The sequence below is a fragment of the Sciurus carolinensis genome, chromosome 5 (assembly GCF_902686445.1).
Source record: "Sciurus carolinensis chromosome 5, mSciCar1.2, whole genome shotgun sequence".
In the NCBI taxonomy this organism is placed as follows: Eukaryota; Metazoa; Chordata; class Mammalia; order Rodentia; family Sciuridae; genus Sciurus; species Sciurus carolinensis.
In genome coordinates this window covers 110,614,965-110,635,144 of record NC_062217.1, presented here as the reverse complement: position 1 = coordinate 110,635,144, position 20,180 = coordinate 110,614,965, and the positions used below count along the sequence as shown (strand labels likewise).

At 36.9% G+C, this 20,180-nt stretch overlaps 1 protein-coding gene across 1 annotated transcript in view; it reads right to left on the bottom strand.

The window, feature by feature from the left end:
• Positions 1-13,701, bottom strand: part of Ube2d1 (ubiquitin conjugating enzyme E2 D1) — a 30,637-nt gene extending 16,936 nt beyond the window's left edge. The window contains exon 1 of the mRNA XM_047554106.1: positions 13,454-13,701. Coding sequence (XP_047410062.1) covers positions 13,454-13,477 — 24 coding nt within the window. The 5' untranslated portion in view covers positions 13,478-13,701. The remainder of the gene's footprint in view (positions 1-13,453) is intronic.
• Between the last annotated feature and the right edge of the window lie 6,479 nt (positions 13,702-20,180).

The following is a 20,180-nucleotide window of genomic DNA, read 5'->3' as shown; positions in this document are numbered from 1 at the left end:
AAAAAAAAAAAAAGTCTACCATGCTCAACTTAACTAGCTGGACTAATTATGAAAGTTTATTAAGTACTTCCACATCCTCTCTGGGGATGTAGCTTAGTGGTAGAGTGCTTGCCTGGCATGTGTGAGGTCTTGGGTTCAATCCCCAGCACCACAATAAAACCACCATTACCACATCCTTCCTAACAAGCATCATTCTGATTTTATAATTTTGCTCTGGTTCTGACACTCTGAAGTTAAAAAAATTTAATTTAATAGAATCAGATTATGATGCTAATAAAAATCCTCCTAAGTCACTGGCAGGCACATTTGCTGATGATTAAATCAGGGCATGAAATTCAAGAACTTACTCATTTGTAGAAAAGAATACATTAATAGGATGTAGTTTGATTTAGGAAACAGGTCTTCTAGACTCCTACAAGCTTAAAAGTAGCTACAGTAGCTGCACCTCCAAGGAAATACATTTAAGAGTAGTGCTAAACCTCAAGGGTCACCTTCTGAATGTGTTCATCAAAGAACAGAACACTCTAGGGAGATCTGAAAAGAAAGTTTCTCCTAGACAGAAGACAGATCTACTAAGGAATTAGTAAAAAAAAATCTTACCTGATGCAAACTACCACCTAAATAAAAAATAAAAAGTCAGGTTGTAAGATCTGATAAATTCCAAGAAGTAACAAGGATTGCCTCAGAGTTTACCTTCTATCCACCCTTTTAAATTTGTGGCACATTTTATACTGTCTTTAAATATAGCCATTCCTCCATATCAACAGATGCACCAAACTGCAGAAAGAAAATAGTGGGGAAAGAAAATTGCAACTGTACCGAACAAGTGCAGACTTTTTCCTTGCCACTATTCCCTAAACAACACAGTAGAGCAATTATTGACACAGCATGAATGCTGTATTAGGAAACAGAAGTAATCTACCATTGATTTAAAGTGTATGGAAGATGTGCACAGGTTATATGCAAATACTATGACATTTTATATTAGGGACCTGGGCACAGGCAGATTTCAGTATCTATAAGGGGCCCTGGAACCAATCTCCCATAGATGCTATGGGACAATGGTATAAATGCCCTTATTTATTAAAAGGTAGATTACCAGAGGCATAGAAAAAGTTAACGAATTTTTAAAAATCTGCCGTTTATCAGAAGTGGCATTCAAGGCTACTGCTTTTTGTCATACACGTCTTGTACTGCCAACTCCAATGAACACCACTCTCACAGATAACAATTGAGTGGTGACTCCCAGGAATTCTGCAATGCTCTATTGCAGAAAGCTGCACATAAAGGAAATGAACAACACATTCTTCAAAGCCAAGGGAGAATGTCATGACTGTTTTGGATAAACAAATTGCACTACTGATGTGGAAGCAAAATGACAGTGTGATGTCATTCTAGTAGAACGAAAAGATTTATTTCAATAGATAGTACTGGGTCAATTACATATTCATGTGAAAAAAAATTTAAACCTTAACCTCCTACTGTAAAACATATACAAAGATTAATTCTAAATAGATTGTAAGTTTAAAAATGAAAGGCAAAATATTAACGCTTTTGAAGGAAAATATAAAATGTCTTCATGACCCTGGAGGAGGCAGAGATTTTTAAATAGTACACAAAGAAGAGTAACCATAGAGGAAAAAAAGAGAAAATTTGGACTTGATTAAAATTAAGAACATCTGTTCATCAAAAGACACATTAAAAGTGTGAAAAGGCAAGCCAAGTGGGAGAAAATATTTACATTATTTGATAAAAGATACATCTAGAATATGTAATAAATATTCCTACAGATCCATTTAAGAAAGACAGCTTCAACAGGCATTTACCAGAGGATATCCAAGTGGTACACACACACACACACACACACACACACACACACACACATCCCAGAAGGGACTCAACTTTATTAGTCATCAAGAATATGCACATTAAAAACAAATCTTATGCCATTACACATCCAAAAGAATGGTTAAAATGAAAAAGCAGCAGCACAAGTGCTGGCAAATATTGTAAAGCAATTAGAACTCTTATTCTTTGCTCGTAGAATCAGAAAGCTGATAATAACCAATAATTAAACATAGAAATACAATGTTATCTAGCAGTTCTGCCAAGAACAGAAATATGAATATACATACTCACCTTAGTAGCATCATATGTAATAGCTCCAAACCAAAACAACCCAAATGTCCACCAACAGAACTTATAGTATAGTTATACTGTAAGTATAACTTCTAGTATATTCACACAATAAGAACGAAGAAATCACAGCTCCATGCAATAACACAGACAAATCTCACAGTACACATCACACGATTCTTTTAAAATAAAGTTCAAAACTAGACAAAACTAGTCTCTGATGCTGCCTTAAGGGCAGAAGTGAAGCTAGGAAGGGAGAAGGGCATCTCAGGGCCCTTAGAATGCTATTTCTTGAGCCTAGTGCTAAATTCACAGTTGTGTTCACCTTGTGAAATTTACCAGGCTGTATGTCTTATGTGTGTTTATTATATCGTAACAAAAAGTTCACATCAGAACTTTTTAATGGATTTTTCCATAATGAATAACACATGATGATATCAAAAAGGTAGGCAAGGAATCACATAAGGTAAAATATGGCTTTCAATTAATCAGACTAGTTACAAAGCCATAAATAAGAATTCATTAGAGTATGTATTATATATGTATAATACATATATTTTGTGTGTGTTTTAATTTCATTTCCAGTTATGTTTAATCTAAAAATGAAACACACTGCTGATTTGATTTTTCTTCACCTTTGAGACAAAGCTAAAAATCCTATATCTAAATATAGATCAAGCAATAAATACCATCAAACTGGCAAAAATATTCCCCAGATGAAAAGGAGTCCATGCCAATGAAGCAATTTTCTAACCCAATATGATTAACGTCCAAATAAAAAGACTAACTACCGGTACCTAAATTTCAAAATAAAAATAAGATATTAATGAGTGGTGGATTATAGGATAGTGTCCTTACATCATGACTAGAACCACAAAAACATTGACAAGGCCATATAAATGTGTATTTAGAGGACTTATATAGCCTTATGTGGCTAAGCACTTCTATTCTAGTTCAGATTTCTATAACTGGCTAGACACAAAGAAAAGTACTGAAAGGCCTGAAACTGAATTTAAATGGGCACAGATGGCATGTTTATAACACCCCCACAATATGCTGAGTGTTCTCCATAAAAACAAGCTAGACACAGTCCCTGCCTCTAGGGGACTTAAAATCTAAAAGTAGATGAGGCAGCTTAATTCAAAGAAAGCAAACCCATAAAAGAAAATAAAGACAGAAATGTAAGAGAAGAGGCCTGTGTTCACCTCCTGGCTCCCAGAAGGGTAGCAGTCCAATCAGAACAGTGGAAAATGCACACTAACAAGCAAGCCTTATTTACCATAAGACTTAATGTGACACTACGCAGTAAACAATCTGAAGAAATTATGCTGACCAGACTGAAATGCTTTGCTGTTTTCTAGCTTTACCAGTCAGAAAATCTAAATTTCTGTAAGAGATAATATACACCCCACTGGGTATGTGTAAAGGACATCATACACAGTCATATATGGCAGCTGAATTATGGCTCAACATTTAAATGACTCACTCCTAAGCATATAAAAGCATTGTTCCAAAAATCCTGGTCTAATCATCAATTAATTAATGTAACATAATCATCTTTACCTCCAAACCTCTAAAATAAGACAATGATTCTTACTGGATTGTATTTTTGGTGTTGTCTCTAAAGGGATGTAAGAGCTATATTTGGTTTGTCTGTAAATAAACATTTCCTGGGCTTACAGTTCAGGCTCTGATCTCCTGAACAGAGCCGATCTAGTTGACTAGAGTGATTTCAATAGAGATGTCAAACAATCGCCAGAAACATCTCCAAACACAGAGCCTCTTTAAGCCTTTGAATTAAAGTGCATCTTGATTTAAAACTATATAGATGCTTCCTGGAAGACTTCAAAATGCTGAGGACAACCAATTAATTAAGTTGTAGGGACCAAACTCACTTCAACAAACTGGTCCTGGCAGCTTCCCCATCTCTTTGAATCAGGTATCTCCCTGGCAAAGTCTGCTTTAACAAAAAAAACAACAACAATGTGGCTAAATTCCATCAAAAAAGGAAGAAATTGAAGAAAGTAATGACCTGCTGACTTCGCCACATCAGAGTAATATTTATTGCCTCTCAACTACAAAGTGCAATTTAGAATAAAAGTCTGAGGTCATGATTGGGGACATTATCTACCAATTATTTAACACCTACAGCCACTTTCCAGGTGGTCTCTACCTCTACGGCAGCCATGATGGCTCCATTTCCCACCATGCTACTTTGCCTCTACTTTCAAGCATGGCTTCTTTTAAATAGAAGACTCTCAATTACTTCCTTACACATTTAATATTTCAATCAGATAAATTATATAAATAAGAATCTATTTTAGACAAATCCAAGGAAGCCAAATAAAAGCTGCATCTGAATCTACTTTATGGATCTACTATGAGAATAGTAAAAACAGATTTATTCATTCCAGAATCCCAAACTCTAAACTTTACAATCATCATCTGATTCTGTTTTTCCATCTTGCCCTATCCCATCCCTCCCTTTGATCAGTGCCAAATTGGAAGAAGACAACTTAGGTCCAAAGAACAGAAGCACTTAGAAAAGCCAGAGCAGAGACATCCAAGGATAAGAAGCCAGGGGGACCCTATTCAAGTATGAGGGTCAGACTAGATAGAGGAGGAGGAGACTGAGAGACTGTCCACACCACACTCTGAGACTTGAAGGGCCAAGAAAGGGTAGACAAGTCAAAAGGGTCAAGCAGGATAACACCCTATAATTTTTCTCACATAACGTGTATTCAAGTTCTCCATTACCCTGGCTCAGGCCCTCTTGGATCTCACCTGAACAAGAGCAATGTCTTAATTGATCTGTAGGCCCCTATTTCTCTACCTAACACACTGCTGCCAAAATCATGTTAGGGTGCCACGTCAAACCTTTTCAATGTCTTCCATTTGCTTTAAAAGCTATACATCCTTAAATAGGCTTATGAAACCTTCCAAGATTTGAATCCTTTCTCATTTCACATGTGAAATCCTTTTTCTTTTCCTAGTACTCTCTGCACCAGCCAAAATGAATTTCAATTCCACAAAAAGCTACCTTGCCTCTAATTTTAAACATGGCTTCTTTTTAGGTACAAGATTTTTAATCACTTTCCTCTCAACACACATTCTATCTCTTTATACCCAATTCATTTTTACCTTCATGTCTTTTTTTCCCCTTTTCTTTCATGCAAGCACTCTACCACTGAGTGACATTCCTAGTCCTTTAAAAAAAATTAATTTTTATATATTATTTCATTTTCAGACAGGGTCCTGCTAAATTGCTCAGGCTGGCCTCCAAGTTGTGATCCTCCTCCCTCAGCCTCAAAAGTAGCTGGGATTATAGGCATGCACCATTACATTCATCTTTGTGTCTTATTTTACACATGATTATATTATAACGAAAATCTCCATATAATGGGTTCCTGCTATATTCCCAGAGTACTCTGTGCTTTCCTTTCCATGACATTCATCAAAATTATAAACCATGAACAATAATGAGTTCTATGAGGGCAAGGTTGCATATCCAGCACTATGATTAAGAATGGTACTTCCTTACTGAAAATTCTTCAATGGCTTTCCCAACCTTCTGCATTACGTATTTCTCAGCATGGGCCTTCAATGTCCTCCACAATACAAAACGTTATGGTTTACTATTCCCTAAAAACTTCCCGAGAGCAAGATTATCTGTTCCTTCCCAAATAAGCCATACAAATTTCTAATGTCTTCATTTCTGTATCTTTCTCTACAAACCTAGCTTCCCTAAAGCTTTCAGAACATTACTCATTCTTCCAAACCTATACCTAAATTCATCTTTTCCACAGATTTCCTCCAAATAATTTGGCCTTCCCCACCTTCAACTTCCTTCCTGTGTAAATATGTTGTACTTTCCTTATGGTACTTTCCTAAGTCATCTATTCATTACAGTACTTTTCTTACCCTTATTAATTCAAAACTTTTTAGATAATGGCTTTATACCTTACCTTTCTATATAACTCTTTAATGCATTTAGGACATGCCTTATATCAGAAGGTGCTCTGTAAACACATTAACTTGAATCTTACAAATCTATTACATGTAAGGCAGTTGTCAAAATATGTTGATTAAATAATTTTTACAGGACAAAAGACACCTGTGAAACAGATAGAAACTAAATGGAATAAGATAGTATGTTATTTTACCAATACATAATAGAAATACATATTATTTGCATCATAAGTAGTTACTTTTTAATCACAGAGTAAGACTTATTAACATTACATTATACATTAATATGCCAATATTTTTTTCAATTCTGACATCTCAAGCAGAATTTTAACTCAAGTCTCATATAGCTATATGGCACAGTGCCAATGCTCAATGTTTATATTTGTGACCAGTTTTGCTGTCCACTGAACAAAAACAGCAAAAACACTATTTGGATTTGCTTTAAATTATACAGGTGGGCTGGGAATTATAGCTCAGTAGTAGAGCACTTGCCTAGCACATGCAAAGTCCTGGATTCAATTCCAGCACTGAAAAAAAAGAATTTATAGAGCAAAAGAATATACATGCACACATAAATACTGATAGATACATACATACATAACATACATACTTATTTACACATGTACATAATTACTTACACATCACACACATCCACAGATGGGACCACCGAAACTATCAAGTCCAACTCACTGAATTAGCAGATGAGAATAAAGACTTGGTCAAGAAGACATAACTAAAGCCTGGACAAAGGTTCAGACTATCTGACTTCCACTGCAGCTCTCTTCCTACCCACTTACTGATTGACACTCACCTCTATACTGTAATAACTACAGTACTCCATCCTCAACCATGCTCAGTATTGAATTAAGGCCATTTGCACACTTTAACCTCGTGCAAGAGAAACAAAAGAATGAAAAGTGAAGGAATGAAAAGGAATTCTTTTCATCTTTCCCAGGAGGCTTATTATCTTACAAAAGGTTAGAAATGAAGCTATTTCATAAGACTTGAGGAGAACATTTGTATTCCCAGATATTCTAAGAGGCAAGAAAAGCATGATAAGAAATTACATACAACCTTTAAAAAGTGGGTAAGAGAATTCTGACATATAAGAGAATATGCTACATAAGCATTCTGAATGCTACATTACCCAAACTTACTATTTATTTTTTGGTTAACCAAGAAATGATGTTTCAGGGAAAACAAACAAACAAACAAAACCTAGGTGCCAATTTCTTTTTTTTTTTTTTTTTTTTTTTTTGGGTGCTGGGGATCGAACCCAGGGCTTTGTGCTTGCAAGGCAAGCACTCTACCAACTGAGCTATCTCCCCAGCCCCGCCAATTTCTTAAAATGTACATAAAACATGAACAGATCTGTCAATATCTGCCAAATATTTGTTATTAAATATTACATCTATTCCTAATGAATGGCATATAGTAAGCATTTAAGTGTGCATAAAAATTAATCTTAGTATCCCCCAGTGCTATTTTTGGATTCTGTGGTTGGACATCAGTGACTATAAAATGCTGCAGCTTATAACCAGGCACAGTGGCACACCCAGCTATATTCCCAATTACTTGGGAGACTAAGACAGGATTGTAGGCTCAAAGTTAACCTGGACAACTTAGTGAGACTTTGCCTCAAAATAAAATAAAAGGGGCTGAGGATGCAGTTCAGTGATAGAGTGTTTGTCTAGCACACATGAGCTCTGGGTTCAATCCCCAGAACCACAAAATATAAAATAAAACAAAATGCTGTTACCTATAGAAGACAATGAGTACTGACAGTCCATATCAAATGGAAATGTTTCCAAAGTTAGAATATTTTGTTTTATGTGTATATATCCACATATGTGTGTTTGTATACATGTTTATTAATTTGCTTTCTCTATATAATACACATATGTAAATATATGTACATAGGCTGGTATTATTTTTGGCAACATTAATTTTATATAAGGATCCTATACTAAGAAATGGTGATTTTCAAGCTTTCCTTACAGCAATATGTAATGCGAAAAAAACCCAACTTAACACCCATACATGCACAGTTTGGGTGGGGGGTGGCCACTTGGAGTGAGAACAAGCGGGTTTTTACTTGAGGGAGTTTCAGGTGACAACTCCACAGCTCACCTCCTTTGGAGCGGTTTTCTTTAGTCTGAAAGGAGCCTAGGAATCTAAATAAGCAATGTGATGTCACTGAAGGCAATGAGCCACACCAATAGGAACAGAGGAATAGAAAACAGTGAGTAAAAATCCATGAAGAGGCAAGACAGGAGGTTGCAGAGCATGGTGGTGTGGTGGGTAGCACAAGACTATGCTTCTAGATGGCAGCTTCCTCCCCACACTCAGGACAACTCCTGAACATGTTGCCTCTTACAGTGATCTAATGTGTGAAACTGAATCCTCATGGATCCATTCCCGAACCAAACTGAATGCAGAAAACCCTCAGCTTCTCAGAAGTCACTTAGGTCAGGACAATCCAGAAATAGAACCTGTTTTGGCCTTCTTGCACACACATGTTCTGAGGTGGCCTAAGAATCCCTCCAATCCCCAAATTGCAAATCTGGGTCATATTATATAGACATTATAGTTTATTCTTGCATTTCACACTAGGGAGAGGAGAGAGGACTAATATCTCTATACCTGCTTTTACTATAACATCAGTTCATCCACTATTTTATAAAGGGGGAGGGGCTAATACGTTAGTAGATAGCCATTAACTCAGACTGTTTAAGTTTTAGATACATCATTTTGATCAGTAGTATTCATTAAATGAAAAGAAAGGGCCCATATGTTTCCCATTTGTATTTTAGGGAACTTAAGGAGTAAGAATGCTACTCTGTTTTACCAGGAGCAAGCCCACATCCTTTTGGTTTTCACATGTGCCTGGACTCCTAAAATAGGTCTAAACAGTCTTATTTAGTTCTATGCTATTTATTTCCACAGAGGAATCTCAGAACTATTAAGCTGTAATATGTTATCTCGTCTTTCTACACTTTTTGTGATGAAGATATCAAAGTACATATGCAGACAAAAGAAAGCTTAATTACAAAGATTTAAAAGCAGAAAAATTTACATGATGGCTTATTAGAGAAAGAACCTTTTTCCATCTCAAGGCAAACCATTTATCTAACAAAAAGTATAAATACCGTGTTCCTTTTCTCTTTTAAACTACATCCTTCTTTCCTGAAAGAACTAGTCTTGGATTTAATCTTGTAATCTGAACAGATTACTATTCAAAACCATTACAAGAACTAAACAATTATATCAATTTGTAAACAGTTATCTCGAATGAAATTTCTGCAATGAAATGATACTTCTGACAGAACATTTATGAACTACAACCGATTTTTCTTAGTTCTTTTGGAGAAGACAAATTTACAGTGATGAACAAAGTAAAATTACTCATTTACAATGTTAAAGGATCCAGTAATGACTCTGGAGCAGAGATGACAAGGCATAATCAACACAGTGAGAAACACATCTGTGAGAATGATTCAATATGCCAACGTCTTAACTGCAACACTACTTTACACTTGTTCTGACATTATAGTCTGCAAAGTACTTATATCCATAAACTCATGTGACTCTACATGTCTTTCAGTTTAAATACAATAAATATAGATATGAGTCCATGAGGATGGGAGAAACACATAATGAAGTGTTCTCTAGAGCCAACTATCTGGTTTAGAATTCCAGCATTGCCACACATTAGACATGAGATCCTGAGTAAACTACTCAATGTCTCTGCCTCAATTTCATCATCTGCAAAATGGAGGTAACACTGTTTCTACCTCTTGGGAATACTACGGATTAAACCAATTAATGTATGTCAAAAACTTGGAACAATTGTCACGCACAGAGTAATCACTAGATACAGGCTGACAGTCGTTATCAGCAGCATCCTTGTATGGATAAGAAAAGTGAAGATAGGAAGCCACAGAGCCAGGATAAAAACTGAACTTTCTCCCTTCAGAAAAAACAGGGATGGGTTTTTTCAATATCCTGTTTTCCTATACTGACACCAGCCATTTAATGTAGAACTCTCCAAATAAAAAAGTCAATAACTCAAAATAGTTATAAAATTGTATTTTAATGTCTGTTCATATATGTACTTTAGATTAGATTATAAGAAAGAAGTGTTCCATTTTGGGGACAGTACTATACACTAAGGAATTATCTGTGTTGCTATATTTGTAAAACAAAAGTCTTTTGTTTCACTTTTCAAAAGACAGACAAAAAAAGGCACAAGCCTAGCATATCATGCTAGTAGGATGATCATTACCTCAAATTCTTTATAGAGTAAAATAAATATAGATGAAAAAAGACCAAGATGCTGATAACTGTATTATGATTTCCATTTTTCTTCCAGTTTTCAAGCATTCAGTGTTGTGATATAACATTTGTAAGTTTAAAATGATTTCCAAAACAAAGCAAATCAAGGATTGAAAATAACCCTAATACAAAAAGCACTTAAAAATTAATTCTAGAAAACAATAGATGCCCAGCTGAAAAGCTCCTTTCTTTTAGACATGTTTTTAGGTTTCTTTCCTCATATTTTGCTCAATTTTTTTCCCTTTAGTGATTTAGGTGACTGCAATAACATCTTTCACTGTGTCTAAAAATAGGGCATGGGTGTGTAAATTTATGAGCTGAAATGCAAAACTGGCACAGGATGTCTAAATTAAAGCATTAAATCACTGAGTATACTCTAGCACAGAAATACATTTTAAGCACTGATATATACATGCTTTCTATATACATACAATTTTAATCCAACCATTTTATTCTTTTCATAGTGAAGAAATGTGAAATTGTGAACTTTATTCTCAAATATGCCATTATCACTTATGAGATTAACCTTGGGCAAAGAACTTCTCCACTCAAGGACTTAGAATAAGGAGAACAGACAAGAACATCAATGGTTCTCAACTCTCTTTCCAACCAAATTCATCCAGGGATTCAACATCTCTCCCTTTATAGCAGTGACAACAATCTGAAAATATCCTACAGGTGATTCTGATACACTGCCCTAGAAGCTGTTTCCCTGCTGGTTCCCTCCACTACAGTACTAGAGACTTATCCGAAGTTGTACAAGCTCCAAGGTCTGCCACTTTAGGTACAGCAAAATTACAACCCATTGATAGGGTTATTTAAATATACTTAAAAAGAAAGATCAAAAGTTAATATATATCTTCATTTGTTGGAAAAGACAAGATTCAAATAAGAATCTGGGTACTGAAGATATTAGAGGGCTTTATAACTTTGTATGGCAGAGAGCAAATATGAACTGGAACTAGCTTCTTTTGAAGGGGATACATAAAGAAGCATGAAAAAGGAGAATCAATCAAAATAAATAACCCTAAGCTCTGAGGGAATGATTTGAATGTGTGATTAATGTGATTTAAGTCAATTTGCCTGATAATGGAAAAAAGAAACCAAAAGTCGACATGTATGTTTGTGGTGTTATATAATCTCCAACTGCTTCTCCAAAATAGCAATCTGTCACAGGTTTTACATCATTTTTATGTAAGTGATGTCTTTGTATTAGTTGTTATAATAACCAATAACCACTTAAAATATGTGGACATATGTCATATTATTAATATAACATAAATCAAATACACTGGATCAGTATAGTGGTTGACAAGAATATCCAAGCATGGTATTTACAAATGGTGTCCATATTTCTTTGAATATCCATTTGCTATGGATGAATTCCACAGTATCTAAAACAAATTGTATGTGCAAAGTCATGTGAAAAATTCTATGAGCTAGGAAATGGAATTTGAAATCTCTTGGAAAATGTGTGTTGTCTGATCCAATCATGAACCAATATTACATCATCATTAATAAGCATACAAGATATAGTGAAGATGCTGCCCGCGACTTCAAAATTAGGATTACTTGTATAAAACAAAGTGTAACTGCATTATCTTCAAAAGACAAAACATGAATCTTAAATAAATGCCATTAACGGTACATTTTATAATGAGATGACCCCTTAGATGGTACAAAGAATAACCACAATCCACAGATTTAGTATTTGTAACAAAAATAAACAGAAATTTGGCTGACTTTAAAAGTTGCTGTCCTCTGTACCAAAAGATACCACCAGTGGTGAGTCAGAATACAATGTATACATACATGTCTACCACTGCTCTAACACATACCATTGTTGTATTGTACTGACTTGTGGTTGAAAAGTTGATAAAAATTTTTGGTAGGCACTGACTTCTTCTGAAACAAATTCTAAAACACACACTCCATTGTTGGCTTAACTTGCTCAAAGTGCTCTCAAACAATGTGAACTCTAAAAAACTTAAAACTTGGGTCAGTAAACAGACCAACAGTATAAGAAGAAATAAAAATGAAGAAAAGAAATGCCCAAATCCCAATTTCATAAAATGTTCACATTTGAAATACTTTGCAATAATTAATACCAAGAGAGGGCGATTGCTTACTTGAGTTGGAATGGATAATATTTGTTGAATGAATTTCTTCCTCGTTCTATACCCATGTGTCAAAGCATCAAAACAATTTAATTTGTAGCTGTTTCTGTTGTGTCTCTAACTTTACATATAAGTTTATCATGAGGGAAAAAAAAAAACCTGTTTGGCTTGACTCACCATGAATCACAGCCAGGAGGTCATCTTGTTGTGTATCAGCAACTATGTTTTCACTACAGCTATGTGACCTGAAGTGGCAGCAGCAGAGGCACCAAAATAGAAGGGGCAGGAGCTTTCTCCTGGCTTCTCAGCCTCAAATGGGCTTTTCCAGCCCATTCCGGCAACTGAGCAAGAGCCAACCGCAGAGCACAGAAAGAACAAACCCGACAGCTTCGAGGAGAAAGGCTGCAGGCCCACCACACCTTTCTAGCCCTCCCGGGGAGCCCGGAGAAGCGAGAAGATAAAAGGGGACAGGTTTAAGAAACAGTGTAGAGAAAACACATCACGACAGGGGCCAAAACTAGCCTGGTGTAGGGTAAAAAACAAAAAACAAACAAACAAACAAACAAAAAAACCCAGCTGTGACCGTGAAGCACAGATTTCGGGAAGGTCTGGACACCGAGGAGGATCTCCACCCCCGGGCTCTGGGCGAGCTCCGGCGCGAGCGCGCAGCTGGACCCCAGTCTCCAAGCACCTCCGGCCACCCGGGACCTGCCCGGTTCCCACCTCACCTGTCGGGTGCCCGCGGGCCGGGAAGGCGCTTCTGGTCCCCCTGCCCCGCCCCGGCCCACCCTCCCATCCCATACCCTCCCGGCACGTCTCCTGGGACCAACGGCCAGGTCAGCATGGGCAGGGGGTCGATGCCCGGTCCGCCACCCCAGGCCCAGCCCCGTACTCACTTTCTGAATCCGCTTCAGCGCCATGGGTCAAGGAGGGCGGCGGGGACACCGGCCGGCGGGGGGCGGCTGCGTGGCTCGGGGGCGTGGGTCGTCGCGGGCTCCGCTCGCTGGCTGCTTGGCTGGCTCAGCCCTGTGGGTCCCCGGCTCGCCGTTCGCTGGCTCGCTCCGGGAGCCGGTGCCTGATCCGTGTGCGCCCGAGCGCGAGTGTGCGCGAGTGTGCGGGCGGGGACGCCGGCGAGACTCTTTTGTTTCCGCTTTTGCTTCTGGGAAGGAGCCTGCGCCCTCCCCGCCGCGCCCCGCCCCGCCTGGCACACTGGGAAGTGTAGTTCCAGCATTCCTGGCCGCCAGCGCCAGGACGCTGTCGGGTTACTGACTCACTGCTGACCTCAACCTGGCAGCCTGGGGTTTCAGCTGCCGGGCCTGAAGTTGGTATCTGCAGTTTGATTTACAGCAAATTACTGAACCTGGGTCTGCGCATCTGTAGGTGGGATAACAGATGAGCTCCTAACGCATTTAAAGGAATTTCTAAATTTTCAGAGTTAATCATTCCTTATCCAATACATGTTACAATTGATCTTATTTTTACTTTTACAGATTTCACCGACTCTTCTGAAATATATGAATTGCCTCAATTTCTCACTCTCCACACATGCACAGACTCATACCTATTATGATTCTTACTTATCTCCTTAGTTCTTATTTCGGAGGAAAAAAGTATCTCTTCTGTAGGGAAAATCTTGCATTGTCTGCCCCTCCTTAGAACTCAGAATTCTGGGCCTCGCTCTCACAAGTAGGTTTTTCCCTTAGGTAGACAATACCTGCCAAATAGTCCAGCACACTCCCCAATACTTCAATTTCTGTGAACTTGTGTACCCATTGAAACGTAACTTCTTCCCTCTGCATGTTTTTGAGTGATTTGACTGGCCATCCTTTCGCTTTTCAAAATGTTTATCTTCTGTATACTTTCCACTAGAGCCTTTTCCCAAACACTGGAGAACTTGTCTCCTATCCCTGAACTGGGAGGCAGCCTAGCAATGTCCTAGGAGCAAGGGCCTTATAGATGAACCATGCACATAGTTCTGCTTCTCCCTGCACATCTATTCACCTCCTTTTTCAAGTTACCTTGCTTCTCTCATATGGCTTGAGCTTGTGCAACCCTTACTCTGCTTAGTGATGATCTTCTAGCAACTGCTCTTGTTGCTAAATGGCCAAGACTCCCTGATTCATCTCCCCAAAGGGAAGAATCTGACTGACGCAACTCATCTTTTACTCCAGGCTATAAATTGTCAGCTAGTGATGGGTTAGGTGTACACCAATGGTCTTACCAGGTGGGGAAGAGTGTGTATGTGTGTGTGTGTGTGTGTGTGTGTGTGTGTGTGTGTGTGCTGGGAATGGGACTGAGAGCCTCTTGCATGCTACACACAGGCTATAACCCTGAGTTACATCCCCAGCTCCTGCTGTGAAAAGTTTAGAAGTACTTTTGGACAAAGGGGCTTCTAGAAAACAAGGTCCTGTCGTCTGTAAAAAAGTATATTCGGGTTAGCTCAAAGCACGATTTTTGTACTTCAGAGAGAGGAACACCACTTCCATACTCTTCCTTTCTAAAAGCAAGCATGAGAGTGACCCTGTAAGTAAAGTAGGAGACATCACCTGCTTTGGGGAGTTGCATTCCCATGCTAATAGAATTTGATATCATGTCAGATATGAAGCCATGTTCACTGTTACCACCATGGTAAGGCACCAGTTGCAGGTAACTTATTGCCCGGCAACTCAGAAAAAAACCTCCAGGGTCATTCAGTAAATAATCCTGATCTTTACTGCATGAAAAACAAAAATACACAATTAAGCAGAGGCTATGTACAGGGTGATTTTGTTCAAAAGGCATTGAGGGCCCAGGACCCTGGCATCAATTTCTCCTTTTTTTTTTTTTTTCTTTTTTTTTTTTTGGTACTGGGGATCGAACTCAGGGCCTTGCACTTGCAAGACAAGCACTCTACCAGCTGAGCTATCTCCCCAGCCCCAATTTCTCCTTATTTTAGGATATCTTACATACTATTAAAGACTCACTGACAAGATCACTCAATTGTTTAAAAAAATTTTATTGTGTCATGGAAGGCCTAATGTCTCACTTTAGTGCAAAACGCCTATCACGATTTATTTCCAAACTTCTCCTTTCCATCTTTAGCTCACATACTACAATTAGCATCATGTGCCTTTGCACATCCATTCACTCTGCATGGGATGTCCTCCTATCATTTACCTGGCAATCTTCTTACACTTCTTCTAGACCCAGTGCAAATGATACATGCTCTATGAGATTATTCTCTACCTATGCACTGAGGTAGATTTTTAAATATTTATATTATTCTTTTAATTCCAGAAGCAAGATGATTGTACTTTAGGGATATCACTTAGTCATGGCTGGTTATCTCATTAAAACATAAATTTTAAGGACACATGGAAAATGTATTTTAGTAAGGTAAAATTTACATACCATGAAATGCCCACATCTAAGTGTACAGCTTAAAGGGTTTCGATAATAATAATAGTAATAATTGAGATCAAGAACACTTCCATCACCACAGAAAATTCCCTTCTGACCCCTTCTAGTCACTCTCTACACTAATAGGAAACAAAAACTCTGATTGCTATCAGCATAGATTTAATTTCACTTGTTCTTTTTTATGTTTTTAGTCAGAAGGAAAAATTATTTTTTAAGCCAACAAATTTTGGGGGCGGATTGTTACACAGCAAAACTGACTAAAACAGTATATAACAAGAGGCATATTTTATAATAGGTATCTAATTAATTTTAGATACCTCTTAAGTTGTCAGAAGGCTAATCCCCAAATCTCTGCCATCATTATCATCTGTTCTTTTTGTTATTATTTTGCAGTACTGGGGATTGAACACAGGGCCTCTTGCATGCTAGGCAAACTCTATACTGAGCTACATTTCCAGACTTTTCATTTTTTAAAGTGTTTGAGACAGGATCTTGCTAAACTGCCCAGGCTGGCCTCAAACTTGTGATCCTTTTGCTTCAGCCTCCACGGTTTTTGGGATCACAGGCAGGCATCATAGTGCAGGGCTTTGTCTGCTCTTGAATGTCGTATAAATGGAAGAATAAAATACATACTGTTTTATGTTTCAATTCTTTAACATAATATTTTTCTTCCCCACTTGGTTGCATGTAGTAAGAGTTTGTTCATTTTATAATTGCTGAGTAGTATTTCATGTTATGAATATACTCTAATTATTTTTCTTCTTTCTCAGGATAATGAACATTTGGATTGTTTCCAGTTCTTAAGTTGTTAAAGTTAAAGTTGTTATGGATATTCCTGCATATTGGTTTTCGAGGACATATTTTACAGTTTTCTAGGATGAATCCTAAGAATTGAAATTGCTGGATCACAGGATAGTGTATGTGTAACATCATAAGTAATTATCAAATAGTTTTTCAAAGTGATTATACAATTTTAAAGTCTCAACAGTTCTATGTGACAGTTCATTCTACATTCTTATCAGTATTTGATGTCCATCACTTAATTTTTGCCATTTTCTTGGATTTTAAGGTATCACATTATGGTTTTAACTTACTTTTCCCTGATGACTAATGATGTCAAGCACATTTTCACATGCCTTTCAGTCATTTCCTATGCTTTTCTTCACATGCCTTCTTTTTTCCTATGCTTTTCTTCTATCTTTTGTGTGTGATTTAATTTACTCTTCTTTTTCTAACTTCTTACATTTGAAAGATACAATCAGTTTACATCTTTCTCCTCTCGTAGAAAACTTTGAAGCTATTAATTTCTATGTACTATATTTGCAAATTTTGATATATTTGCAGTTTCCTTTGGTTTTAAGTATTTTATATTTATACTTGTGCTTTCTCTTTTATCCCTCCCATCACACTATGTTGTCATTTAGAAGTGTGATGTTTACTTTCTAAATGTATATTTAGGACTGTTTTAGATTAAATATTGTTACTAATTTACAACTTAATTATTTTGTGGTCAGAGAACATACTCTGTAAGATTCCATCATTCAGACTGAGTCTTGTGCTGGGGAGATAGCTCAGCTAGTAGAGTGCTTGCCTCGCAAGCACAAGGCCCTGAGTTCCATCCCCAGTACTGCAAAAAAAAAAAAACAAACAAAACATAAAACAGACTGAGTCTTAGTTCATGCCCTAACATATGATCTGTATTGGAGAATACTCTATGTACCCTGAAAAAATGTGATCTTTGTAAGCTCTTAGGTATAAATTTTAAGAGCTGTCAATCAGATCATATCTTCTTTATCCTTTGTAATTTTTGTTCAGTTATTCTTTGATTACCAGAGAAAAGTAGTAAAAACTCCAACTAAATGTAAGTTTGTCTATTTGTTCCCATAATTCTATTTTTGCTCCCTATATTTTGAATCTCTGATGTTATATCATTATCTCATGATAATCAAATGAGCATAATTTGATTATGTCTACTTAATGAACCAGCTATTATTTTGTAAAAGTTCTCTTTACTTTGAGTAATATATTATGTCTTGAAGTCTAATTGTATGATGTTAACACTGCTATGTTGTCTTTATGATGCTTACTCTTTACTTGGTATATTTTTTCCTATTTTCAATTTGTGTTTTTTTTAAAGTTAAGTTAAATTAAGTCTTAACTAATACGATAAAAACATTAAAATTATGTATACTAATGGATGCCTGTGTCTTTACATTTAAGTGAGTTTCTTGGGGCTGGGAGTGCAGCTCAATGCTAGAGCAGCTGTTTAATATGTGTGAAGTCCTGGGTTTCATCCCTAGCACTGGGAAAAAAACCTTCTTTAATTAAGGTGATTCCCTTCTTCTCCCTTTCCCCATACTTGTCCCCATGTGGGTGCAAGGGTAGGGAATGTGACATTCTTCTGGCAGCAACTCAACACAAGTCAGTATTCTGAAGAACTGGTGTTTAGGAAACAAAAGCAGAGAGAGAGAGAGAGAGAGAGAGAGAGAAAAGATATCATCACCATGCTAAGGATTTGTATTCTGCTAAGAATATAGATGTCACCTTAAGTAATTTTCAAACTACAGTATGCAAATCTGAAGGCATATTACAATCAACTAGAGAGTTGTAAACAAAGACCAAAGTCCAGGCCTCAAGGAAGTCTCATTAAATGGACTACCTGGCAGACTCTGGGAAGATTTTTTAAATAGAAATTCTTTAATTCAGTGGTTCTCAAGTGTGAACATGTTCTCAAATGGAAACATGTATCAGAGTGTCTGATGTAGTAGGTCTGGAATGGGGCCCACAAAATTATGTTTCTAACAAGTTTACAGGTGATGCTGATGCTACTGGTCTGGGACTACACTTTGAATACTGCCACTCTGGACCTTTGGAATTGAAAATGTAGTCCATGGGTACCCAAAATCAGCATGACCTGGGAAGCTGTTAGAAATGAAGAATCTCAGGCCTGACTGCAGGCATGCCATGTCTAACCCTGCAGCTTAGTAAGATCCCCAGGCAATTCAGATGAACATTAGAGGAAGCCTCTGATACTAGGGACTGCTAAACATGCAAATTTCCTTTTAAGAGTCTAATTTAGTAAGTCTTGGGTAAAAATCTGGAGGCTATATTTTTGAACAAGCTTCCCTGGAAGATCTGAGGGAGGGGTCAGAGGACAACATTTTTGAAAATCTCTATCTTGGGAAAAATCTTTAAATCTGCCTAACCACCAATTTCCTCACCTATAACAAAGCCAATGAATGTTGTATTTGTTTCAAGTGAATGTAACTAAAATATTTGTACCCTTCCAACTCAATTTGTACCAAAGAACTACAATTTGTACCAAAAAAAGAAGAAAGAAGAAGAGTGATTTTTCTGTTCTTTATAAATAATAAGAAACCTAAAAAGAACTCTTACAAGGTTATTTTTGTCCTTCCCAGGATAAATTCACCTCCCTAAAAGGATAAGTCGCACTTTAAAAAAAAAATCTACTTTGGAAAAAATAATTTTTTTTTAAATCTACTCTGACTCTTAAAATAATAGTTTGTGCTTGGAGATTACATTAAACTTTTCAAAACATTTCACACACATTTTTGTAACATGTAATATGTAGTAGTTCAAAGTTTTATTTAGTCTCTCACGTTCTCAGGGCATGGTTTCAAAACATGGGTTTTCAGTAAACTTCATAATTAATTAAAAAATATTACTTAATGCCTACTACATTCCAGGCATTGAAAGTACATTATAAAGAAACCAGAGAAGATCCCCACTCTTAAACAGTACATGAAATTCCGTGAGATGGGGAAGGGGAATTCAAACTTGTTAAAACTACAGTTTTCTGGGCATTAGCCTACAGCATTAATAAACAATCCTTATCCCTAGGATTACCTCTGTTGGGGGCATTGCATTGTGCTTGTTGGTAAGAGATACGCAAAAGAAGATTAGACTTGCTCCTACCTTCCATAAACTTCGAATCTACAGGGGAAGAAAAATCTCAAAAAAACATTGAAATAAATAAGTAGCATTTGTTGTCATTTAACAACAATAGATTTATCAAGTTAAATAATAGTATAAATAAGTAGTACCCAGGAAAAGGACTAAATGTTTTTTAAAAGGGTGTAATCATGAACTGGAGATAAGGGAAAACTTTGTAGAGATAATAAAACTTGATGGAGGGAATCATTTGGATAAACAAAGGAATAAAGGAATAATTTTCTTTCACAGAAAGTGAGTGTGGAAATAAGT